At 37.6% G+C, this 26,774-nt stretch overlaps 1 protein-coding gene across 1 annotated transcript; it reads left to right on the plus strand.

The window, feature by feature from the left end:
- Positions 1 to 20,310: 20,310 nt before the first annotated feature.
- On the plus strand, positions 20,311 to 23,958 carry LOC135676758 (uncharacterized). Its single transcript, XM_065188274.1, has 2 exons — positions 20,311 to 21,771; positions 23,668 to 23,958. The coding sequence occupies exon 1, from the start codon at positions 20,976 to 20,978 to the stop codon at positions 21,402 to 21,404; it is 429 nt and encodes a 142-aa protein (XP_065044346.1). The 5' UTR covers positions 20,311 to 20,975; the 3' UTR covers positions 21,405 to 21,771; positions 23,668 to 23,958.
- Positions 23,959 to 26,774: the final 2,816 nt, after the last annotated feature.

Consider the following 26,774-nt stretch of genomic DNA (forward strand, 5'->3'; position numbering starts at 1 on the left):
CCAAATTAGGCAGAATGGATCGACTCATTCGGACCCAGAATTCCTAGCCAACAGTGGCACCACCCAGGAGACTTGGTCTCCTAGGAATTTTGGGCGATGGTACTGCCCCTGTCAGGCGGTGGTAACGCCTGAGCTTGATCTCCAAGCAAAGTCAGGCAGTAGTACCGCTAGGACCCCGAAAAACCGGGAGATGATACTTCTCAATTTCAAATTCAAACTGATTGGGGCCTATATAAACCCCACCCTTTCTGCATGAAAGGGAAATCGAAAGCTTACATTTATTCTAAGAATTTGAGAGCTTAAAAGTGTTGTAAATGGCTAGAAGTTCTTCTCCCTCTCTTCTTCTAAGTTTTGATCATTCAAGAGAGGAGTGAAAATCTATAAGGGTTGTCTCCTAAGCCCGTCAAAAAAAGAAAATGTGTAAAAGGTGGTTGGCTTTCGCCTATTGAAAGAAAGCCTCTAGTGGACGTTGGTGACCTCGTCGGAGGAGGAAGCCAAAAGTGGATGTAGGTCAAGATTGACCAAACCACTCTAAAATTGCGATGCTCTCTAGTTTGTATTTATTCTTGCTATTTACCTTACTGTAAACCTCCATATATGCTTTACTTCCTCGTTACTTTTGCTGCACTCCTTTACGAACTCGCTTTCAAGTTAAGTTTCCGAAAATGGTTTTACGTCAGAAATGATTTCATCGTACGAACGTCGTTTGAAATCGGCGAAAGTTTTTCCGCTGCACTAGTTCACCCCCCCCCCCTCTTAGTGCTCTTGATTCTAACACATGTCATGAAAGATAAGACCTCTTGAATTACAAAAGACATGATTCATTTTATCAAATCTCTTCTTTTTATAAATAACAAAAATTGTAGGTGTACAAAGAAGAGATCGTGATTAAAAAAAATCTCAAGTAGTAAATCCAAGAAATCAAGATCATGATTTAAATACAAACTCATTCAAATTCAAATCGTCAAATTCATAAAAATTTCAACATTACTTACAAGAGATTCAAAATGGTATACATAGATTTATCATAATAATCATCAAGATCAATAAGATAGAGAAAATTAATTTTTTTAAAAAATATTTTCCTCTTTTTGGTTGCTTCAATTCATATGATTTTATTTCATTTATGCCAAATAAAAACATATACCATGTTTAAAACTGAAAGTGTAAGATTTATTATGACATAGATCAATAAGGCACTTTCATTATGGTAAAAATCAATAATCCGTAAATCGCAAGATTCATCATACATAATTTCGAATTATAAAACCATTAAACATGATTTCAAATCAATATACTCAAGTTTTTTGTATGAAAACATATATCATACTTAAAACCGAAAATGTAACATTTTATCATGATAAAAATCGATAATCCATAAATTACTTAAAAATCACCATGTATAATTTTGAAATTTATTAAGCATGATCATTATGCATGACATTAAAACATGGTTTCAAAATGTTTAATATTTTCATTACATAATTTCATCATTATGCATCATCATATTTTTAAATTCGAACATGCACAATTTCAAAACCATACATTTCATTTTTCATGCATGATACAAATAAATCAATCATCATTATAAGCATATCATATATGATATTTAAGTATTCATGATACATCATTTTGGCAACATGATCATAGATTTTCAATTGATGGTATCTAAATGTCAAAGTTCATTACATCTTATCATGCATGATCATTAACTTCTCATTTGTATTTCATGCATAATTTCATTTCATCACATTAGGAACATCAAGAAGAATTAATTGGATGATAAGATAAATATTTCATGAATACAGGGAATTGTATAAAAATCATATCATGAGCGTTTCATGCATTCATATCATCACATGAAGAATATCAAAAAGAATTTTGGTGATGAGATACATAAATAGTGAACATAAATTTTGAATATCAACAGACATATTATGATTCTTTTTTAATAACTCAAATAGTGAAAAGAAAGAATCATAATAGACAATCTTTATTTATAAAATAAATTTTCAAGTTATAATTTTCAGAAATCAAGATAAAAATCGTGGTTAGATGAAACTCATTCAAATCATCAAAATCATCAAAATCACTTTTAAGATGATTAAATAGATTCATTAAAGTCAATAAGATAGAGAAAATTTTTTTTTAAGAAAAATACTTTTCTCTTTTTAGTTGTTTCAATTTATGTGATTGATTTTATATTAGCATGCTCAAATATTTGTTCTTATGTTAAAACCATGCATCAACGTTTAGGATCGAAAAATAAATTTCGTCATGAAAACCATCAAGATCAATAAACCACAAAAATCATCATGTATAACTTTAAAATCTCATGCATAAAATCGTCAATTCATGGTATCAAAATTTTAATATTTTCATTACAACTTTATGCATCATTAAATATATAATCGTCAAGCATGACACTTACAATATTTTATATAAGCATGCCTATTTCATTTATGTCAAATCAAAACATGAATCATCATTTTTTTTAACTGAAAAGGCCACTTTTATTATCGTAAAAATCGATAATCCATAAATCATAAAAATCAATATGCATCATTTTGAAAGAAAACTTATTAAGCATGATCATTATGCATTACTTCAAATCAAACATGATTTCATTTATTTTCAAAATATTCATCATGATAGGATATACAAGGCAAAGAAATCATTAAACATAAAGGATATTCATCAATCATGGTTTCATTAAGCATAAGGTATTTTGAAAATATTTGATTTTATAAAGGATATTCATCAATCATGATTGATTTTATATTAGCATGCTCAAATATTTGTTCTTATGTTAAAACCATGCATCAACGTTTAGGATCGAAAAATAAATTTCGTCATGAAAACCATCAAGATCAATAAACCACAAAAATCATCATGTATAACTTTAAAATCTCATGCATAAAATCGTCAATTCATTGTATCAAAATTTTAATATTTTCATTACAACTTTATGCATCATTAAATATATAATCGTCAAGCATGACACTTACAATATTTTATATAAGCATGCCTATTTCATTTATGTCAAATCAAAACATGAATCATCATTTTTTTTAACTGAAAAGGCCACTTTTATTATCGTAAAAATCGATAATCCATAAATCATAAAAATCAATATGCATCATTTTGAAAGAAAACTTATTAAGCATGATCATTATGCATTACTTCAAATCAAACATGATTTCATTTATTTTCAAAATATTCATCATGATAGGACATACAAGGCAAAGAAATCATTAAACATAAAGGATATTCATCAATCATGGTTTCATTAAGCATAAGGTATTTTCAACCAAAATCATTTTGTTATTTGTTGTAGTCATGTATTTTTTCTTTTTAGGTGAATCTATCTTTTCATGCTTAGTTTTCCATACAAAAGCCATGCATCATCATTAAGCATGATATTAAACTTCTTAATATTTTCATTAAAACATCAATGGTTTCAATCAAAATCGGAAATCATCAAGATACACATTTTTTCTTTTTAAGAAAAACATACATATGATCATTAGGTTTAAATCTACCATTTTATTCCATTAATATAAAACATGTAATTTTTATTATTATTTTTAAAATTATGATCATGATCCTATTTTTGTATTTTTAATTTTTTAAACATGCAATTTTTTAGAAAAATAATTATTAAAAAAATACATCATGGAAAACATCAAGTAATTTCAAAATAAATTAAGGGGGTTTCGATTACCTCATCATTGAAAGCGGTTAAGGCGTAGTTTACCACCTCGCCTTTCTTGATTTTCTCCTCGTCTTTAGAGGAGCTCGATTCATCCAAATTTTTATTCTTCTTCTTGCGTTCACAGCAAGTAGTTCCGTTCTTTTTGTTTTTTAATTTTTATTTCATTTGTAGTTTAAATTCACCATCACTTGAGCTTATGCTCGAGTGGTCTTCAAATGTTCTATGTCCTAAATTCTTCCTATTCTTTGGAAGGTTGTTCTCAAGTTCCCTTTTTGCCACATTGTTCATTTCGTAGGTCATTAGAGACCCAATAAGTTCTTCGAGAGGAAATCTTTTAAGGTCCTTGGCCTTTTGAATAGCCATAACTTTTAGATCCCAACTCTTTGGAAGGGATCTTAAAATTTTAGTTACTAGTTTAAAGTTAGAAAAACCTTTACTAAGAGCTTTGAATCCATTGATGACATCCGTGAAACGGGTGTACATGTCTCCGATGGACTCACTTGGTTTCATCCGGAAAAATTCGTAAGAAAGCATAAGAATGTTGATTTTGGACTCTTTCACTCGGCTAGAGCCTTCATGAGTGACCTCAAGAGTTCTCCAAATATCAAAAGTCAAATCACAAATCGAAACACAATTAAATTCATTTTTGTCAAGTGCACAAAACAAGGCATTCATAGCCTTTGCGTTTAAAGTAAAAAACCTTCTTCTCCGATTCATCCTATTCGCTCATCGGAAGAGAAGATTTTTTAAATCCATTTTTGACAATATTTCAAATCTCAAAATCCATGGAAATAAGGAAGATCCTCATACGAGTCTTCCAATACGTGTAATCCGACTCATTAAACATAGGCGGACGTGTAATAGAGTGACCCTCGTGCATGCCGGAGTAAGCCATCTCTTTTGGTTATTAAACCAAATATGAGAGTGAGCCTTGCTCTGATACCAATTGTTAGGATCGGAACAGCACTAAGAGGGGGGGGGGGTGAATTAGTGCAACGGATTAAAACTCGTAAGTTTGAAATCGATTTCGTAAATGTATAGAGATTTCAATTCGACGAAGGATGACTTAGCTAAATTAGCTTAAGTAAAGGTAGTCAAGAGTAGGGAGATGAAGACCGAATGATTTGCAGCTAAGTAGAGAAATGGTTCAGAAAATTAAACACTCACACATTCAAGGAATACCACGATGTATAGTGGTTCGATCAAATGACCTACATCCACTTTCAAAGCCTTCATCGATGAGGCTTCCAACTTCCACTAGCAAATTACTTTGTAGGAGAAGGACCAAATACCCCTTTTACAACCTTTTTACAAGTGATTCACACTCTTACAGATTTTTCCAAAGAGAAAGAGGGAGGTGAACACTTAAGTTATTGAAAACAAGACTTTGCTAGAGTTTTTTTCTCACTTTCTAACTTGTCAAAAAGGTATTATCTCTGCTGAGAATTGAGGGGTATTTATAGGCTCCAAGAGGATTCAAATTTGGGCTCCAAATTTGAATTGCTTTTGGGTTTCCCGGTGCTGACGATGCCACCTCCTGTCAGTGGCGGTGCCACCGCCTGTCAGTGGCGGTGCCACCGCTTGTCAGTGTCTGACACTGATAGTGTACTGGCGATGCCACCGCCGGTCCTCTCGGGTTTTGGGCGGTGCCACCGCCCAGTCCGACAGTGTATTGCCACCGTCGGACCTCTCGGATTCTGGGCGGTGCCACCGCCTGGATTGTTCCAGCTCACTGGTTGGGCTCCAAACTTGGTCCAAATCAGTCCAAACTCAGGCCTAATTGGCCCCTAATCGGGTTATAGGATTAACCCTAAATCCTAACCCAAATTATATGTAAACTATGAAATTAAGATATAGCCCTAAGCAAACTTTAACCGGTAACGTTGAGTTTCCTTTCGACGAGCTTTTCGACGAACTTTCAGCGGACTTCTGATACACCCTCGGATTTCTTCCGACGGACTCCCAGCAGGCTCCCAGTCTTATGGCGAGTTTAACAAGTCTTTAGCAAGTATCCGAACCTTCTCGGTGATCTCTACGAACCTCCGACGATCTTTCCGGTGGACTTTCAAAAACTTCGGCAAGTCCTCGATTCTTTCTCGGTTGGTTCCGGCAGCACTTCCGACGATTCTTCGGACTTTCGGCAGACTCTCGAACACCCATCGAACTTGACTCCGGTAAACTTGCTTTATATCTTCATGCTATCGTAGTATATTCTGCACATGTAAAACACACTTCGATCTAGACAATTAATCCTAAGCATCGAATCAAGTTGTCCGTCATGTCATTGGTCTCTCGACGCTTCGTCCGATTCTTTGGCGCATCGTCCTCTCTTGCGGCCTATTGCCCAATTGGCCAATTGACTCCGCAACTTCGATATCCTTAGCGCATTGTCTGCTTTATGTCTTCAATCTATCGTAATTAATCTTGCACATGTAAAACACACTTTGATCTAGACAATTAATCCTAAGCATCTAATCAAGTTATCCGGCATATCATTGGTCCCTCAACGCTTCGTTCGATTCTTCGACGTATCGTCCTCTCCTACAGCCTATTGTCCAATTGGCCAGTTGATTCCGCAACTCCGATATTCTTGGCGCAATGTTCGCTTTTCTTGGCCCGATGCCCGAATCCACAGTTGGAAGCCTTCTGTCGATACGTCGATCGATCCACCGGCTTGACGTCCAATCTTCTGACATGTTCCTCCAGCCTAACATGATTTTCCTTTTTTAATTGTCTCATCTTGATCAAAGTATCCTGCGTCACTCAAAATGCAGATTAAAACATAAACATATATTGATTGGTTTCATCATCAAAATCCGAGATTCAATATTTAGCATGTGATTATAAATAGTAAAAAAAATTATAAATAAAATTCTCCTTTCATATTTTCTAAGGGTGTATATTCATCTTTTTATAATTTTTAAAATACTTCCAACATGATCAATTATATTTTTCTATCCCAACACGCTATGATATAGGTCGATGAACCCTAATATCTTATGTAATTTTGATATGTTTTTTAATACATATATATTTTTCTATTTGAACACCTTATATGTATATTTCTATTCAAACACCCTATGACATATTTTTGAATAGGATTATAGTAATTTTGATATCTCCACCAAAACACTATAAGTTTATTTAAAAATATTATAAGTGAGACATTGATTCAAAACCTGATATAAACTAGCTTATATATATAAATAAAATTTCAACTAATCATCCTTATTGATTTAGGAATAACAACAATCAAATAGGGAGACTTTTGTATCATTTATTTTTTAATTTTTTTTTGCACATCCACCAAATAATGTAAACTTATCTCAAAACCAAATAGAGACCAATTTATATGAAAAAAAATATGATTTCAAATAATTATTGTTTGAAGAATATATTGACAATTCTTTTTTTTGCTATCTATAATCTAATTTTAATTTTTTTAAATATTTCTAGGATACTCGTATGCAAATATATGTAAATGTCCTCAACCTATTGCTTAATTCAACTGGAAGATGATATTTAAAATATTTCTACAGTAGCTCGAAATATATTATCTTCTATGTCAATCTAGGTTGACTCAAAAGATATCATATTATGAGTGAGTCAATTGAGGGGTTGTGGAAAATAAGGATATGATTAGTAATTAAAAAATTATTTTTAATAAAATTATATTTTATTATTTTTAGATGATTTTACAAAATAAGATGATTGTCAATAGTAATCCCCTTATCCTTATTATTTATTAGTTTATGAACATGAACAACCAAATAAGGAAGACTTCTATGTGATATTTTTTTTAAATAAGCTTATAGTATTATTGGTATCTCCATCAAAATATTATAAAAATATTATAAGTCAATTCAAAAATATTATAACTAAAATAAATGGACTCAAAACCCAATAAAATTTAACTCATATAAAAAAATAGATTCCAAATACATTTCCTTATTAGTTTAGAAATAAACATAAACAAATATAGAAACTTCCATGTCGATTAGAGTATTTTTGAACAGATTTATAGTGTTTTGGAAAGTATTATATGTCTATTTAAGAGCACTATAATAAAAGAATTGGATCGATTCTGATCGACCTAAAATCGATGACTTGATTTACTCTATGATCACTCTAATGACAGGCGTATTCCTAGGGTTTATAAAAATGTGGGGGATCACTTGTTGTTTATATCCTTAAAAAAATTCAAAAAGAGAGTTTTCTCATGATTGCTACCATTTTTGTTTATATATACAGGTGAAGTTTATATATACATGACTTGTATGACTTGTATGTCAATTTATGATCTTCTATTAAATAAGTTTATAGTATTCTCGGTATCTCCAACAAAATATTATAAAATAAAATAAAGATCTATTTTAACTCTTATGATTTTGGACATCAACCCAAACTCTTATGATTTAGTTATATCTAAAATAAACTTTATATTTTTAAAAATATAATATATAGGCTTCTCTCGTCAAGTCTAAGTTAACAGACTTTACACTCTGCTTACATGATATGCTGGCTCACAATAAATTATTAATATAATGATATACTTAATTTAAGTTTAAAAAAAATACTGAGATCTTCATCAATGGCGGGATGAGACATCGTCATGGAAGCAACCACCAACAGCAGCACCATGTCGCTACTGTCTAGCAGGGCATCATACGCATGCAACCTCTCCCACGCTGACGATGAGCTCAAGAGTCTCCGGCCCTGTCTCAGGTGAATGTGCGTCGACTAGTCCGACATTAGGCATGCAGTGATCTCTTGATCCCTCTTCCTCCTCCTAGGTGCCTTCGTCCCCATCTCCTCTCACTTTGTCATCTCGTGTGCCCTCTCCCGTCGTGCCTACAATGTGGTAATTCAGCTCTCCCTCACCTCCACCTCCAACCTCTCCTAGCTCTACCTCTCTGCCTTCATCCATCACTATGGCCTCCATCGCTTCCTCTTCCTTGATAAGCTGGTCGAGGAGAGTGAGTGGGTGTAGGAGGGCTACATGGACCAATTCAACCATTCTTTTCTGCTTGATCTTTGTCTTTGTAATGTTATGCTTCACGGGAGAGATGGCTTATAAGATATGGTAGTACTTGTCGGAATCGAAGCAAGTGACATTCACAGTGGCATGCAGCGCTATGGTTGGCGAAGTAGTTGTTGAATCTTGAATTTTGATGATAAAATTAATTGATAAGTTTATGATCTAATATGCGTTTTGAGTGACGCAGGACTAGCTTCGATCATGAAGAGACAATTTAATTAAAGTAGGAAGAATCAATGTTTGGCCGAAGTGAAACATGTCAAAAGATTGGATGTCGAGCCAAAGGATCGGTCGACGTGTCGGCAGAAGGCTTCGTGCCATGAGTTTGGGCATCGTGTCACGAACGGTCATCACACACTCACAACAACTTCATTCAACGAATCGTTCGTCGCTTTTGCATGCTTAAACAGAGACATGGCAGCATGTTTTGCCTTGGTGTTATGTGTTTTGCTTGTAAAAATATATATTCGAACAGGTTGCAGCGCTGCAATGCTACCGCTCACCGCACCAGGCCAAAAAGCCCCAAAATGGCTCCATTTTCGTATGTCGTGGGCTATTTTCTGTAGCCCGCTGCAACGCCCAAAACGTTAGCCATCTCAGCACCCTGGAACCCCCCAGGTGGCACAGGGTAAGATGGGACTTCGGTATATTGTTGGGCATTTTATAATCTTCACAAGTTCGCACATTCTCTTGACAGGAACTTACCTTTGCGCCCGGCACCCGATGAGCAGTTGTTTGTGGACTTGCAACTGTTCGTTCTACCTTCTAAAGTCCTTTGTTTTTCTCCTTCCTCTCTTTTCTCCTGTATACACAAGGTGTTTGTTAAATTGTTTGTAAAGCTTTCCTCTTCACGAGACGTCGGAACTTATCCATCGTTCATTTTCAATCTAATCAACTTTCTGTTTTATAGGTCCTTTGGGACCTGTACGAGGTTGCAACTAGGCTGAACTTTGCGGATACATATGTCGCAAGGGCGCCCCATGACTTAGGCAATCCTAGTTAAGTCTGAGAAGTTAGCGCAAGGGTGCGTCACGACTTAGGCAACTCAAGCTAAGTTCGTGTCTTTGCCGTAAGGGTGCCTCACGATTTAGGAAATTCTAGCTAAGTCCGTGACATTGTGGTATCAAAGCGAGTAAGCAGTGAAGGAACTTTACAATTTTGCCATGGAAAAACATCGTGGCGAATCGAGTAAGGTGGGGCAAGCCAGACCTTTGCCCCAAGCTACCACAAGTGGGCTGCAATGCAAACTCACTCTCATGTCGTTGGAGCCACTTTGGAGGATCGTGATAGTGAACATGATGAGCGAGAAATTGTCTACTCTCCATGAGCAGACGAGGCACAATCTGGAGCGCCAACCGGGAAGAAGAGCCATAAGGAGAGACTCGCAATGGCGAAAACCCGCTTGGATGTTCTCGAAGCGAGCTTGGAGGAGCTCTACCAAGGCCAGCGAAGGCTTCTTGGGGTAGAGAGCTTACAAGAAGAAACTGAATCCCGAATCGACAAGGTCGAGGCCCTAGTCGATCAACTGTCGGACGATACCAAAGACTCCGTGCAACATCTATAGGAAGTCGTGACAGAACTCACTTCTAGGGTGACCATCCTCACAAGGGCACTAAATGCGGGAGGAAGCAACACCCATGTTACGCCGCCACAAAACTTAAGAGCACTCGAGCTGTATTATTATGGAGGTGCCCGAGATACTAAAGAGCTCGAGAATTTTCTGTTCGACATGGAACAATACTTTCGAGCTATGAGGCCTGATTTTGAAGAGACTAAAGTTTCAATAGCAACCATGTATTTGAATGGGGATACAACAAGGTCGGTGTTGGGTGGACACATGGGAGGACTTAAAGCGAGAGTTAAGAACTCAGTTTCTACTTGAGAACAAAGAGTTCATCGTAAAGAGGAAACTAAGACAACTCCGCCTTCATCCGTCGCTATAGCCTCCACCGCTTCCTCTTTCTCGACAAGCTGGTTGAAGATAGCGAGTGGGTGCAGGAGGGCTACATGGACCAGTTCAACCACTTTTTTATGCTTGCTCTCCGTCTTTGTGATGTTGTGTTTCACGTGAGAGATAGCTTACAAGGTATGGTAGTACTTGTCGGAATCAAAGCGAGTGTCGATGTGCTGGCACGCGCTATGGTAGCATGTGTTGAATCTCATATTTTGATGATAAAATTAATTATAAATTATTTAATCTAATCTATATGTTGAGAAAAGTGTGTAGGATTAACTACGATAGCAGTAAGACATAAAGCAAATGTTGTGCCGGAGTCAAGATCGAGACTTCATTGGGAGTTCGAGAGTTCGTCGGAAGTTTAGGCATTCATCGGAAGTTCCGCCGGAACTGACCGAGAAGTCCGGGAGCTTGCCAAAGAAGCTCGTCGGAACTCGCCAAGAAGATCATCGTAAAGTCCAAGAGCTTGCCGGGAGTCCGCCGAAACATTGCCGAGAGATCGTCGGAAGTTTGCCGGAAGCTCGCTAGAAGAACAATTGACATACCGAAACAAGAATGGTTTATTAAATATCTTAATTATTGTAGTTAGAACTTAAGTTGAGTTAGGATTGAGAGGTAATCCCAATAACTCAGTTAAGGGTATATTGGGCCCTTAACTGTTGAATCTCGTATTTTGATGATGAAACCACTTGTTATGTGTTTATGATTTAAACTGCATTTTGAGTGATGCAGGTCTACTCGATCAGGATTAGACAGTTGACACAGGAGGAATTGACGTTGCGCCGGAGGAGATCAAGTCAGGATATTGGACGGCAGAAGGCTTCGGACATCGGGCACCGGGCCAAGTAGAGCGGAATTGCGCCAAGGATATCGGGGTTGCGGAGGTCAATTGTCGATTGGGCAACAAGCCGCAAGAGAGGACGATGCGCTGAAGAATCGAACGAAGCGCCAACCAATGATGTGCCGGGCAATAGAATGTCAATTCGCGTTGTAATAGTTGTCTAGATCGGAGTAGAGTTTTGGCTTGTGTGTGCAGGATTAACTACGATAACGATGAAGGCATAAAGAGAAACAAAGTGCCGGAGTCAAGCGCGAAGGATTCTTTGGAGTTCGAGAGTTCGACGAAAGTCCGAAGGTTCGTCGGGAATGCTGCTGGAACTAGCCGAGAATGAGTAGGGAGCTTGCTGAAGGGTTTTTCGGAAGCTCACCGGAAGGTTCGTTGGAAGTTCGCAGAGCTCTCCGAGAAAGATCGGAGCTTGCCGAAGAAGCTCGTTGAAACTCGCCAAGATCAAATCGTGAAGTCTAGGAGCTTGCCGGGAGTCCATAGAATGGTTTCCGAGAGTTCGTCGGAAGACCGCCGGAAGTTCGCCGGAAGCTCGCCGGAAAAAGTCTTGACTTACGGACTTTGTAATAGCTTAGAAAATATCTTTAAATTTATAGTTAACACATTAATTAGGGTTAGGATTAGGCGTTAATCCTATAACCCAAGTAGGGGTCAATTGGGCCCGAGTTCGGACTGGTTTGGGCCAAGTTTGGAGCCCAACCAGTGAGCTAAAATAGTGTAGGCGGTGGCACCGCTAGATTAGGCGGTGGCACCGCTAGATTAGGCGGTGGCACCGCCTAGAACCTGAGAGCCAAGCAGTGGCACCGCCCAGCACCCGAGAGCCAGGCGGTGGCACTGCTTGCCTGGGTGGTGGCACCGCCAGTACACTATTAGTGTCAGACACTGACAGGTGGTGGCACCGCCACTGACAAGCGGTGGCACCGCCAGCATCGAGAACCAAAGAGAAAAATTTTGGAGCCCAAATTTGAATCCTCTTGAGGCCTATAAATACCTCTCAATTCTCAGCTAAGATTACAACCTTTGAGAAGCAAGAGATTGAGATAAAAGTCTTACTAAAGTCTTTAGCAAGTTTTTGTTTTCAATTGCTTGAGTGTTCACCTCCTTCTTTCTCTTTGAAAATTTGTAAGAGAGTGAACCACTTGTAAAAGGTTGTAAGAGGGGTATTTGTCCTTCCCCTTCAAAGTGATTTGCTAGTGGAAGTTGGGAGCCTCATCGAAGAAGGCTTCGCAAGTGGATGTAGGTCGCATGACCGAACCACTATAAATCGGTTTGCGTTTATCTTATTGTCATTTATATTACTGCAAACCATCTTCACTTTGATGCTCTACTTCTTTGTCTCCTTCTTATGTATCCCTTCAAGTTAAAACGTAATCGAAATGGTTTCAAACGAAACGTTGCTTTTATCGTACGAAGTTTCCGAAAGTGTTTAAATCGTCAAAAGTTTATCGTACTTTACGGCTGCACTAATTCACCCCCCCCTCTTAGTGCCGCTCCGATCCTAACATTAACAAGGCTGAATTGGACTAGTTGAAATAGCTCATTCAGCACCTGAAGTCACGAGTGGCGGTGGCACCATTGGTGACCCAATCTCCAAGTGGTCTGGGCGATGGTACCACCCAGACTAGGTGGTGGTACCGTTGGCAGTTAATACTGCCACTATGGTTGGTGACATAGTGGCATGTGTTGAATCTTAGATTTTGATGATAAAATCAATTATAAATTGTTTGATCTAATCTATATGTTGAGAAAAGTGTGAATGATTAACTACGATAGCGGTAAGATATAAAGGACATATTGTGCCGGAGTCAAGATCGAGACTTCGTTGAGAGTTAATGTTTGTCGGAAGTTCAGACATTCATCAGAAGTTCTGCCGGAACTGACCGAGAAGTCTAGGAGCTTACCAAAGAAGCTCGTCGGAACTCGCCAAGAAGATCATTCGTCAGAAGTTCTGTCGGAACTGACCGAGAAGTCCAAGAGCTTGCCAAAGAAGCTCATTGAAACTCACCAAGAAGATCATCGACATACCGGAAGTTCGCCGGAAGAACAATTAACGTACCAGATCGTCGGGTGGTGGTACCGCCAACAGTTAATGTTGCCACTATGGTTGGCGACATGGTGGCATGTGTTGAATCTCATATTTTGATGATGAAATAAATTATAAATTATTTAATCTAATCTATATATTGAGAAAAATGTGTAGGATTAACTACGATAGTAGTAAGACATAAAGCAAATGTTGTGCCGGAGTCAAGATCGAGACTTCGTTGGGAGTTCGAGAGTTCATCGGAAATTCTGATGTTCATCGGAAGTTCTGCCTGAATTGACCAAGAAGTCCAGGAGCTTGCCAAAAAAGCTTGTCGGAACTCGCCAAGAAGATCATCGTAAAGTCTAAGAGCTTGTCGGAAGTCCATCGAAATATTGTCGAGAGATCGTCGGAAGTTCACCGGAAGCTCGCTGGAAGAACAATTGACGCACTGGAATAAAAATGCTTTGTTAAATATCTTAATTATTATAGTTAGAACTTAAGTTGAGTTAGGATTGGGAGGTAATCCCACTAACTCAGTTGGGGGTCAATTGGGCCCTTAACAGGGTTGAATTGGGCCAATTGAAATAGCTCATTCAGCACCTGAAGTCACGGCCGGCAGTGGCACCGCTTGGTGACCTAGTCTCCTAGGTAGTATGGGCGATGGTACTACCGACAGTTAATGCTACCAATGGTGGTACCATCCCTGTCAAGCGATAGTATTACTAGAGCTCGGTCTCCGAGCTTTGTCAAGCGATAGTACTGCCCAGCAATGGTGGTGGTACTGCCAGTACCCTGAAATCTAGGGATGTGACACTTTTTGGTTCCAATTTTGAAGTCATTGGGGCTATAAATACCTCACTCTTTTTGCATAAAAGGGCACAAAAGTAAAAATATAATCTTGAATTCTTAGGGTGTTAAAGTGTTGTAAAAGTACAAGAGTCCTCCTCCTCCCTTTCTAAGAGTTGAGATCATTCAAGAGAGATGTGAGGCTTGTAAGGGTTATCTCCTAAATCCATAAAAAGGAGAAAGCACTATGGGTTATCTCCTAAACCCATAAAAAGAAGAAAGCACTGTAAAGAGATGGTTGGTCTTCGCCTACTAAAGGAAGACCATTAATGGACGCTGGTGACCTTGATAGAGGAGGAATCAAAAGTGGATGTAGATCACACCAACCGAACCACTATAAATTCTGGTGTGTTCTTTCCTTACTACAAACTCTCTTTATTGCATTCAATTTTATTACATTGCAAACTACCCAACATTTTTTTCTCTATTTATTCAAAGTGAAACAAATGATTTTAGTCGAAACCGATTTTTATCGTATGAAGTCTTTCGAATTGATGTAATTTTTTTGCTGTACTAATTCACCCCTAACAATTAGTATCAGAGCAATATCACTCTCATTTGGTTTGAAACCCAAGAGAGATGACATTTGTCGGTAACCAAGAGGATCATTCAATCACACATCCTCCAATGTTCACTGAGATAGATTACACATATTGGAAGACTAGAATGAGGATCTTTCTGATTTCTATGGATTTTGAGCTGAAATATTATCAAAAATGATTTTCAAAAGTCTTCTCTTCCAATGAACGATTAGAATTAATTGGAGACGAAGACTTTTGCTTTAAACGCCAAGGCTATGAATGCTTTATTCTATGCTTTAGATAAAAATGAGTTCAATCAAGTGTCTATTTATGAAAATACTTTTGATATTTGGCACACTTTCGAAATAACTCTTGAAGGAACTAGTAGAGTAAATGAGTCAAAGATAAATATTTTAGTTCATACTTATGAATTATTTCGGATGAAACCGAGCGAGACTATTGTCGACATGTACACCCATTTTACAAATGTAGTCAATAGTCTAAAAGCTCTTGGCAAATGTTTTTTGAATTTTGAACTTGTTAATAAAATCTTGAGATCCCTTCCTAAGAGTTGGGACCTTAAAATAACGGTCATTTAAGAGGCCAATGATTTAAATAACTTTCCTCTCGAAGAACTAATCGGGTCACTAATGACCTATGAGATGACTTGCAATACTCATGAAGATCTTGAGAATAACTTTCCAATGAATAGAAAGGATATGACACTAAGAACTCATGAAGACCACTTGAAATAAAATTCAAGTGATGAGGACTATGATGATGACTTGGCACTCTTGACAAGAAAGTTCAAAAAATTTATAAAAATAAATAAATTTAAAAATGACACTAAAAATAAAATTGAACCCAAGAAAGAACAAGTTATATGCTATGAATGCAAGAAGCCGTGACATTTCAAAAATGAATGTCTCCCAGAAAAGAAGAAGCAACAAAAAAAGAAGAAGGCTCTTAAAGCAACTTGGGACGATTCAAGTGCATCCAAAAAAGAGGAGCCAACCAACACAGAGCAAGTTGCTCACTATGCACTAACGGCTATTGGAGATGAGGTAAGTAATTCATTAGATGAAAATTTATCTTTTGATGAATTACTAAGTACTTTTTATGATTTATTTGATGAATTTAAATTAGTTAGTAAAAAAATAAATTATTAAAAAAGGAGCATGCTTCTTTTGTTAGCGATTTTGAGAGGCTAAAAATTGAGCATGATGATAGTTTAGCTCCTTGCACAAAATGTAATGAATTAAAAGCATTTAAAAGGGAAAACTTGCTACTTAAAGAAACCTTAGAAAAGTTTGAGGTTGGTAGCAAGTCCTTGAACATAATATTTACTAATAAGGGTCAAGTTCATAGAAGAGGCGGAATCGGATTTGTGAGTAGCTCTCACCAAAATCCAACCACCTTTGTTAAAGGCCCTGCCTTATATGTATCACCCTACACTAAATGTAACTTTTGTTGCAAACTTGGACATATTGCCTATAAATATCCACTTAAAAGATATAGTCCACACAAATTGATTTGGGTTCCTAAAGGAACCGTAAAGAACTCTATGCAAAATGAGAAGTTAAGTTAATCGATTTTTTAGGCACCCAAGGTCAAATGGTAACTAAAAATCATCCTTTTTTGTAGAAATATTTACCATCACAAGCTAGGAGCAAGAGATGGTAACTTGACAGTAGATGCTCAAGGCACATGACTGAAGATCCATCTCAATTCTCTAAGCTCAATAACCTAGACGAAGGGTATATCACATTTGGAGACAACAACAAAGGTAAAATCATTGGTAAAGGAATCATAGGTAACAAATCTAACTTTTTGATTGAAGATGTATTGTTAGTTGATGGTTTAAAGCATAATCTTTTGAGCATTAGTCAATTGTGTGATAAAGGATACATCATTAGATTTAAATTCAATGCTTGCATTATTGAAAAACCATACAAAAACATATCTATAATTGCCCTAAAATAAAATAATATATACACTATCGACATTGATAATCTTTATAATAAAATATGTTTTTCAGTTTTGAGTGACGATGATCGGCTTTAGTATTGAAGATTAGGTCATGCTAGCATGAAACTAATCTCTCAAATCTCATCTAAAAAACTTGTAAGAGGTATTCTTCACATTAGTTTGTTAAAGATAATGTGTGTAATGCATGTCAACTAGGAAAATAAATAAAAGATAATTTCAAATCAAAGAATTAAATAAGCACCTCTAGACCATAGTAATTGATCTATATGGATTTGTTTGAACAAATTGATATATTAAGCCTAAGAGGTAGCAAATATGTCTTTATAATTGTGGACGATTATAGTAGATACACTTGGACATACTTCTTGGCACACAAAAGTTATTGTTTTAGGTATTTTTCAAAGTTTTGTAAACTTATTTAAAATGAAAAAGGCTTTATGATTTCATCAATTCGGAGTGATCACGGTGGCGAATTTTAAAACTATGATTTTTAAAATTTTTGTGAATCAAATGGACATAATCACAAATTCTCTACTCCAAGAAATCCTCAACAAAATGGAGTAGTAGAAAGAAAAAATAGAAATGCAAGAAATGACAAGAACCATATTAAATGAATATAGCCTACCAAAATATTTTTGGGCCGAAGCCATTAATACGACATACTATGTTATGAATAGGATTTTAGTAAAACCATTACTTTCCGAAACTCCTTATGAATTATGGAATAACAAAAAAAACCCAATGTTTCATATTTTAAAATTTTCGATTGTAAATATTTTATCTTGAATGAAAAAGATGCCTTAGGAAAGATTGATATAAAATCTGATAAAGGAATTTTTCTTGGCTATTCTTATATTTCCAAAGTCTTTCGTATCTTTAATAAAAGAATTTTGGTTATAGAAGAATCTATTTATGTTGTCTTTAATAAAGTTTCCAAAATTAAGAAAAATGAGTTTGATGATGATCTTAATTTTGATGTTTTGAATTCAAATGAACCTTCTCCTTCAACTAGTAACTTGGATGCATCTTCTTTCGAAACATCCTTACCCATGGAATGAAAGTACGTAGATGCTTATTCTAAGGAGCTAATTATAGGAGACACATCAAAAGGGATTCAAACTCGTTCTTCTCTTAAAAAATTTTGTGCCAGCGCTGCTTTTCTTTCTCAAATTGAACCTAAGTACATTGATAAGGCCTTGAAAGATTATTCATAGGTTATCACAATGCAAGAAAAGTTGAATCAATTCGAGAGAAATAAGGTATGGAAGATTATTTTGAGGCCAAATGACCATTTAGTTATTAGTACTAAATGAGTCTTTAGAAACAAGCAAGATGAATTTGATATTGTGGTTAGAAATAAGGCTAGATTAGTGGTCAAGGGTTTCAATCAAGAAAAATATATCAATTATAAAGAAACCTTCACTCCTGTGGCATGATTAGAAGTCATAAGGATGCTCTTTGCCTATACTAGTAGTAATAATTTTAAGTTATTTCAAATGGATGTCAAAAGTGTTTTTCTTAATGGCTTTATTTCTGAAGAAGTTTATGTTAAACAACCTCTCGGATTTGAGAATGATAATCTTCTTAATCATGTGTTTAAATTGACTAAAGCTCTCTATGGATTGAAACAAGCCTCAAGGGCTTGGTATGTGGGACTTAGCTCATTTCTTATCCAAAATAATTTCTCTAAAGGCAATGTCGATACTACATTGTTTATTATAAATTTTGAAAATAATTTTCTTGTTATTCAAATTTACATTGATGATATTATTTTAGTTCTACAAATGAATCTTCATGTGAATCGTTTGCCAAGAGTATGAGCCAAGAGTTTGAAATGAGCTTAATGGGTAAATTAATCTTCTTTTTAGGCTTACAAATCAAACAACTTAGTAATTATATTTTTCTTAGTCAAATAAAATATGCATTAGACTTACTAAAACGGTTTAAAATAGATTGTTCAAAGGCTATCAATACACATATAAGTACCTCCACTAAGTTAGACATTGACGAAAGCGGAGAAAGTTTTGATCAAAAAGCTTATAGGGATATAATATATAGTTTACTATACCTCACCGTAACTAGACCAGACATCATGTTTAGCATAGGACTTTGTGCTAGGTTTCAATCTAATCCTAAGCTGTCTCATCTTAAAGTAGTTAAAAGAATTCTTAGATATCTTAAAGGAACTACTAATCTAGGATTATGGTATCTAAAATCTAAAAACTTTAAATTAATTTCTTATGCTAATGCGGATTTTGCTCGATATAAATTAGATAGAAAAAACACATCCGAAACATATCAACTCTTAGGTCATGCACTTGTCTCTTGGTCTTCTAAGAAACAAAATTTGGTTGCACTATCTACAATCGAAGCCGAATATATAGTCGCGAGTGCATGTTGTGCATAAGTTGTCTGGATGAAAAATACATTAGAATATTATAAGATTCACCTTAAGAACATTCTCATAAAATATGATAACACAAGTGCAATATGTTTAACGAAAAATCTTATTCAATACTCTAGAACTAAACATATTGACATTATGCATCACTTTATACGATATCATGTTAATAATCATAATGTAATTTTAGAATTCATTAATATGAAATATCAATTAGCCGATGTCTTTATAAAACTTTTAAACGAAGAACAATTTGATTTCATTAAAAGGGAGTTAGGAATGTTAAATTGTCCGAATGCATGAGTTTGTTAGGTTTTTTTTTTTCCAGACTATCTTTCTCTTAATGTATTTCATGAATGTAGCTTTCATGAATTTATTTTGTTTTTATCTTCCTTGATATCAAGTTTACTTTATATCCTTGCTCCATCACTTAATGATTTTTGATACACTTCACTTATGGAATTCATTAACAAATGCATCTCTCACGGATTTCACTCTTGTGAATTTTTAACGGATTTGCATTATGAAGTTTTATTCGTGAATTTCTTTTTCATGTGATGCTCCTCTCCCATGAATTTTTCCTTAATCTTCTCATGAAAGATGAATTTTATGAATTCCAATGGATATCTTGATCCTTGAAAGATAAATTTTAGTGTGTGATGATTATTTGCAAGAATGTCGATTTGATTTCACAAATCATTTCACAAATTCGGTTCTTAATGGATTCCCTCCTTACCTTCCTTCCTCTTCTTCATGCAAAGTTTTGATGACAAAGGGGAGAATCTATCTCCTTAATATTGTAATATCCCTCGCTTTTAAAAATTATTAATAAAGATTTATTTATAAATCGGAGGACCTATATGTAAATATAGAAATTTCAAAGACTAAACTGTTAAGTTGTAAAAAGAAGTAAATAAAGAAAAACCGAAAATTTCGGTTTTATCCCACCGCCTCCCACGCACTCTCTGTTTCTTTCGAGAAACAGAGAGGAGCGGTGGGGCATGAGGAGTGAAGAAAAGAAGAAGAAGAGGGACAAGAGAGGGAAGAGGGAGAGGAGCGAGAGGTGGCAGCAGCTAGGGCTGCAGCACCTCTGTTTCCTGCAGGTGGAAACAGAGGAGAGGTGTGGGGCGTTGGAAGAGGAGAAGAAGAAGAAGAGGAAGAGGAAGCAGGAGAAGAGGTTGTGATACCTCTGTTTCCTGCAGAGGAAACAGAGGAGAGGGTGGGTGTGACGTCGGGGAGAAGAAGGGGAGGAAGGAGAAGAAGAGAAGAAGAAGAAAGGAAGGAGAAGGAAGAAGAGAAGGGAAAGGAGGAGCTGCGGCGGTGGCAGCTGCAGCTGGAAGAGAAGGAGAGGAAGAGATGGTGAGGAAGAAGAGAAGAAGTGGAAGCGGGTGAAGAGGCGGCACCTCTGTTTCCTGCAGGAGGAAACAGAGGAAAGGAGGTGCTGTTCGTCGGGGAGAAGAAGGGGAGGAAGGAGAAGAAGAGAAGAAGAAGAAAGGAAGGAGAAGGAAGAGGAGAAGGGAAAGAAGTAGCTGCGGCTGCGGTTGTGGCAGCTGCAGCTGTGGCAGGGAAAGAGGAAGAGGAAGGAAGAAGGGAAGGAGAGGAAGATGAGAAGGGGAAGGAGGGGCTGCAGCTGCGGCGATGGCAGCTGCAGCTGGAAGAGAAGAGGAAGAGAAAGGAAGAAGGGAAGGAGAGGAAGAAGAGAGGAAGAGGAGAAGGGGCTGCGGCTGCGGCGATGGCAGCTGCAGCTGTGGCAGGGAAAGAGAAAAAGGAAAGGAAGAAGAAGAGAAAGGGAAGGAGAGGAAGAAGAGAGGAAGAGGAGAAGGGGCTGCGGCTGCGGCGATGGCAGCTGCAGCTGTGGCTGGGAAAGAAGAGAAGGAAAGGAAGAAGAAGAGAAAGGGAAGGAGAGGAAGAAGAGAGGAAGAGGAGAAGGGGTGGCAGCTGCGGCAGTGGCAGCTGCAGCTGGAAGAGGAGGAGGAAATAGAGCAGGGGAGGAAGAAGAGGCTGCGAGTGTGGTGGCTGCGGCCGTGGCTGCGACTCCGGCTGCGGCTGCGACGTTGGCTGCGGTAGCTGCGGCAGCGGTGGTGGCTGCAGTAGCTGCAGTAGCTGCTTTTGGGAAAGAGAAAGAGTAGGAACAAGAGAAGGGAAGAAGGAAATAGTGCAGTGGAAGGGGCTGCGCTTGTGACCGCAGTTGCGGTCGTGGCTGCGATTGTGGCAGCGGCAGCGGCGGCGGCTGTGGCAGCTGCGTTTGGGAAAGAAAAAGAAGGAATGGGAGTAAGAGAGAGCAGGTGACTGTGCCTCGATGTTCGACACGTGATGTAGTTACGACGAAAGGAAGAAAACGGGAGCACAAAACGAAACAGAGAGAGGACACGGAGGAAAAGTAGAAAGATTGGACTGGCACCTTCCTTGGATATTCAGATCAAATATTTGAAAGGCAAGTTCCCTGACCGTTTCTCCTATAATTGCTCTGATATTTCTTATTGCAAGTTCCCTTATCGTTTCTCCTATAATTGCTCTGATATTTCTTATTGCAAGTATCCTGATCGTTCCTCACTGTCATTTTTATCTCTACATTTGCTTTGAATATGAGGAACTTTGAATTGTTCTAGCCTTGCATTTGATATATCTCCTGTTTAGACGTAACGATTCGAATCTGTGCAACTTCTGATATTCTGACCTTTGATTCTGAGCTGCCTATAAGTCTGTTGGAAACTCCGATTTGTTCAAACTTGATTTCATTGGAAACTAGACTCGTAGATCCTTCTTTTGAAATATGGATTGAAAGATCTGGAATCCAAACACCTGCCCAGTTATCTGTTGAATCTGACCTTACGAATTCTGCCAAACAGAGATTTTGTTCTGTGACCCTGGTTTACCAAACTATTTGTAACTCTCTCTGTTGGACAGTTCAATTCATATGAAGCCTGTCTTATCTGAAAGTATAATCCAATGATTATTTTTTAGTAAATTGGAGCACGATTGATAGTTCGAATCATTTGTTCAATGTGCCTCTTGTATTCTGCCAGAAATCGAGCTTTGGTCGATTTCTCATATTCTGGTTTCATTCCTTTGGAAATTGATATCCTTTAGCCTTCTTATTCAATTGAGCTTTATATTACTGCTTTGAATTCTTGTATGCTCTTGTCCTTAAAATTATTTGCATTCTTGAAAACTATTGTGTAACGTTTAAGCTATATCGTATTGACTCCTATAGGCATATGTATAACCCATTGTTCCGCATTTGCTTTCGATGTGTGCCTATTCTAGTTTCATTCTTTTGGATATCGAATTCATCTAACCTTCTTATTTGAATTGAGTTATATATGATTGTTTGGAATCCGTGTATACTCTTGCTTTTATTTCATTCCAAATCTGGATACATTTGTGAGAGATTGTTGCTTGCATCGTATTTGACTCGTAAAGGCACATGTACGTTTGTTGTTCCGCTTGTGCTTCCAATATATGCTACTTATTGTTGAAACTGCCCTCTTGTACTCTGGTGTGTGGGATTGTCTGGACCTTTGCCAGAAATGGTAAAGGGTATGCGCTTATTGCCCGCTATGTGGGGTCCCGCTATGTGGGATATTCTGGACCTTTGCCAGAAATGGTAAAGGGTATGCGCTTATTGCCCGCTATGTGGGATATTCTGGATGAATCACATTCTGACTGAGATCCCACTACACCTTCTATATGTTTGATATGACATCCAGAGTTTTGGTGAGTTGTTTCTGTTCATGCTCTGGATAAGAATGATATGATTGCAACGTCAAAGACGACGTTTGAGCTTCTGTACGGTATTTGTTATTGATATGCTCTGAAATGCTTCATTCACTGTTGATATGTTTCGAAATGTTCCATATGTCGTTGATATGCTCCGGAACATTTCATACGCCATTGATATGCTCCAATTACTCTGTGCTCCATTTGCTATGAACTGATATGTTCTGAAATGTCCTATCTGCCATTGATATGCTCCAATTACTCTGTGCTCCATTTGCTATGAACTGATATGTTCTGAAATGTCCTATCTGCCATTGATATGCTCCAATTACTTTGTGCTCCATTTGCTATGAACTGATATGTTCTGAAATGTCCTATCTGCCATTGATATGCTCCAATTACTCTGTGCTCCATTTGTTATGAATCAAATATGTTTGAATGACATGATACATATGATTTTGTATCTAATGAGATGGTATCCTTGAGAATTCTTGTATTCTGCCTTGCATTATGATACCTTACTTGTTTGAAATCGTTCTTTTATTCTGAATATGCTTTGTCACTTGCTGAGCCGTTTTTGGCTCACTCCGTTGTTATATAAATCTTTCAGGTCAGCTTGTCACTCTTCGAGATGTTTGATTTGGGCTGAGGCAGTGGATAGCTATTCAGAATTATGGGCAAGTCTTGTCGGTTGTTATGCTATTGTTGTATAAGCATATTTTGTATGTAATGAATTGTTCCGAAGATCGAAATGGATATACTGTGTAAAAGTGTTAGAAGATCTCTCTTATTTGGAATTTCGGAATGTTAAGTCTAATTTATGACGATATGAACTTGTGGTGAATAGTTGGAGTTCTGATTGTATAATTTATTTAGCTTGTGGATTTATAAATGTTGTTCATATTTGTCAAGTTGGCTTGGGTTGCCATAAATGTGAATTATCGAGTGATGGGATATATGATTATAAACTGCACAGGTTTTATGGATGTGAATTTGATTGAATGTTTTTCAGTGTCCTCAAACGTTAGTTTGGATCCTGGATTGGTTTGTGATGATGAAAAATTTTAAAAATCATGGATATATTTGAGGGGCGTGACAAATATTGATAACTTTTGATGTTGAGAAATTTTGATGTTGTTATGATCGCTTTAATGTTGATAACTTTTGATGTTAAGAACTTTTAAATGTTACCATGCAACGATGCATTGTTAAAATTGTTCTCCTTTTTGTTGATGACAAAGGGAGAGAAATGATACCAAAATATGGTAAAATTGATAACCAATTGGCATTGGTATTGTAAATATATGCTTGTATCTTATCATAAATGCTTGAAATATAATTGATATCGTCAAATATAAGTACTTGAAAAATATCAAATGTTTGCTTGAAATGTACCGTAATGTGGCATGATTACTTATAAATATTTTATTCCTAGTATCATGCTTGATTTCATATCAAAATGACAAATGTCTATCATTATAATGAAATATCGAAATTACCATGCTTTATTTTGTATTGGAATCATGCCTCGGATTGATGAATCATCATTTTTTGAAATTTGAATCTTGAAAAGTTTCATATTTGAAATTTCTATCATATGTAAAAATGATGATTGTTTATCATCTTTCTATATTGAACTTGAAAATGGATGTCATGTCTCGACATCATTTTTATTGATAAATACGTTGTATCATATTTTGAAATCGGTAAATCATAAGTATCATGATATGCATGTTGATATGTTTAGAATGAATACAACTTATCGGTTTGATGCTTGAATTCAAAGGCCTCGAATTCAAGAATGTATTTTCTCAAGTATGGCATATAGATAGGGGGAGTTAAGGTTAACTCCATCATCAATTGATTGTCATCATTAAAAAGGGGAAGATTGTTAAATCTCGAATTTTGACGATGAAATCAATTGTAAATTATTTGATCTAATCTATATGTTGAGAAAAGTGTGCAGGATTAACTATGATAGCGATAAGACATAAAGCAAATGTTGTGCCGAAGTCAAGATCGAGACTTCATTGGGAGTTCGAGAGTTCATCGGAAGTTTGGACGTCCTGTCACGGACAAACTTCTAAACAAGATATTTGATGTAATGCTCATGTATGTCCGTGTCTTTTGGCATGTTCATGCCTTGTACAGAATGTAGAGGGGCGGCCGAAGGCTTAATAGTCTCATTTTAGTTGGGTTGGTGGCCTCTTTAGGCTTGTAAATAAAGGTTGTGTCATGTGGACATGTGCGAGAGATTTTCGATCTGTAATGGACCATTTTACCCTTTGTTGTGCTATGAAGTGTTTTTCGGAGATGTTTGCTTGTGGATCCCGATTGAGGCATTCTCTCTAACTCGTTCTCTCTTTTGGTGGGTGCTAAGGGACAATGGGAGGCTTCGGGGAGGCTGACCTTTGCGGACGGACACGCAAGGGTGCCGCACGACTTAGGCAAAACCAGCTAAGTCCGTGACAGATGGTATCAGAGCAGGACAAGCACTCATAGAAACACTTATCATGCAAATGTGGGGGACCTAGCGGGGCTGCGTTGAGGGCAGTCAGCACACGCGCGACCGTTTGGGGGAAAACGGGCATGGAGATGTAGGGAAAAGGAGTCGCTCGGAGGTGTGGGCATCTGAGATTGGCATTCAGAGGAATGACCAACCCTTCGCGCAAGAGGCACCACGAGAACAGGCAAGCTTGGAAGAATGTGGAGCGCATAAAGGTTGGGATGGCTGAGTTTGAGCTACGGCTCAACGTTGACAACTATACTTGATGGTGCTCAAGCCAAGCGAGGCGCTTGGAAAAGGATGAGACCATGCAAGGTGGAATGAGTTGCTCAATGACCAAAAGAGTTATGCAAAGCTCACAGAGGTGAGGGGAATTGCCAACTCGAAGAATTTGGTACTCATGCATGGGCTTGTATGCGGACGATGGAATGTTCGTGGCCATCCCAAGGCGATCGAAACCCGGCGCCATGGAGCATTGAAACTTTCTCTTCGGCATGTGAAGGATACGTCCGTAGGAGGCTGAAGTGTGCAACAAGTTCAGCATGTTGCTAGGCCTTGAGGGGTGCAGCGGGGACTGTATTGACGGGGAGTCGCAATCTAGCAAGTGCGTTTGCAGGAGGCAGAACAATGCACAGTTTGTTCAGCAGATCGGAGTAGTCCAAGGGGATGGTGGTCTCCGAAATGAAGAGAGATGTTGCTCCAATTGGATAGTTATCCAGGAGGGATAAGTCCCGGCTCTCCAGAGGGAGAATCATGTGAGACGGACCTCACATGTTGAGGAGGAGTACCTCAACAAACAACAACTCCACAAAGCTCGATGGACTAAGCAAGTGGCGAGGAGTCGTCGCATGATCTCGCTTAAGAGAATGCATTGGTGGATGCATTGTGAGATCAAGTGAGGGAGCGACCCAAAGCAACTTAAATGAAGGCACACTTGGAGTCGATATGGAGATCGGACTCAAGGGAGGGCTGACCTGTGGAATGGTGGGTGCGAGGGCCACCATCGACTCAATACAAAAACGAGGAGCGGAGCAACTTGGGTGTAACTTGGCGAAGTACCCAAGCCGCATGAAGGGAACCATCATAGAAGTTAGAACATGGAGCAGAGGCCTAGTGCTTTCCTTAGACAGAGGTCAAGGACATGAACTCTTGCAGAGGCAAGAGTAGGATCATGTTGTTCCATGGGTCATTCATTCTATCATAAAGGACTC

The sequence above is a fragment of the Musa acuminata genome, chromosome BXJ1-1 (genome assembly GCF_036884655.1).
Source record: "Musa acuminata AAA Group cultivar baxijiao chromosome BXJ1-1, Cavendish_Baxijiao_AAA, whole genome shotgun sequence".
NCBI lineage: Eukaryota > Viridiplantae > Streptophyta > Magnoliopsida > Zingiberales > Musaceae > Musa > Musa acuminata.

What these genes read in the sequence shown, in the direction of transcription:
- LOC135676758 (XM_065188274.1), top strand. Translation starts at nt 20,976, where the DNA reads ATGGCAGCTGCAGCTGGAAGAGAAGAGGAAGAGAAAGGAAGAAGGGAA.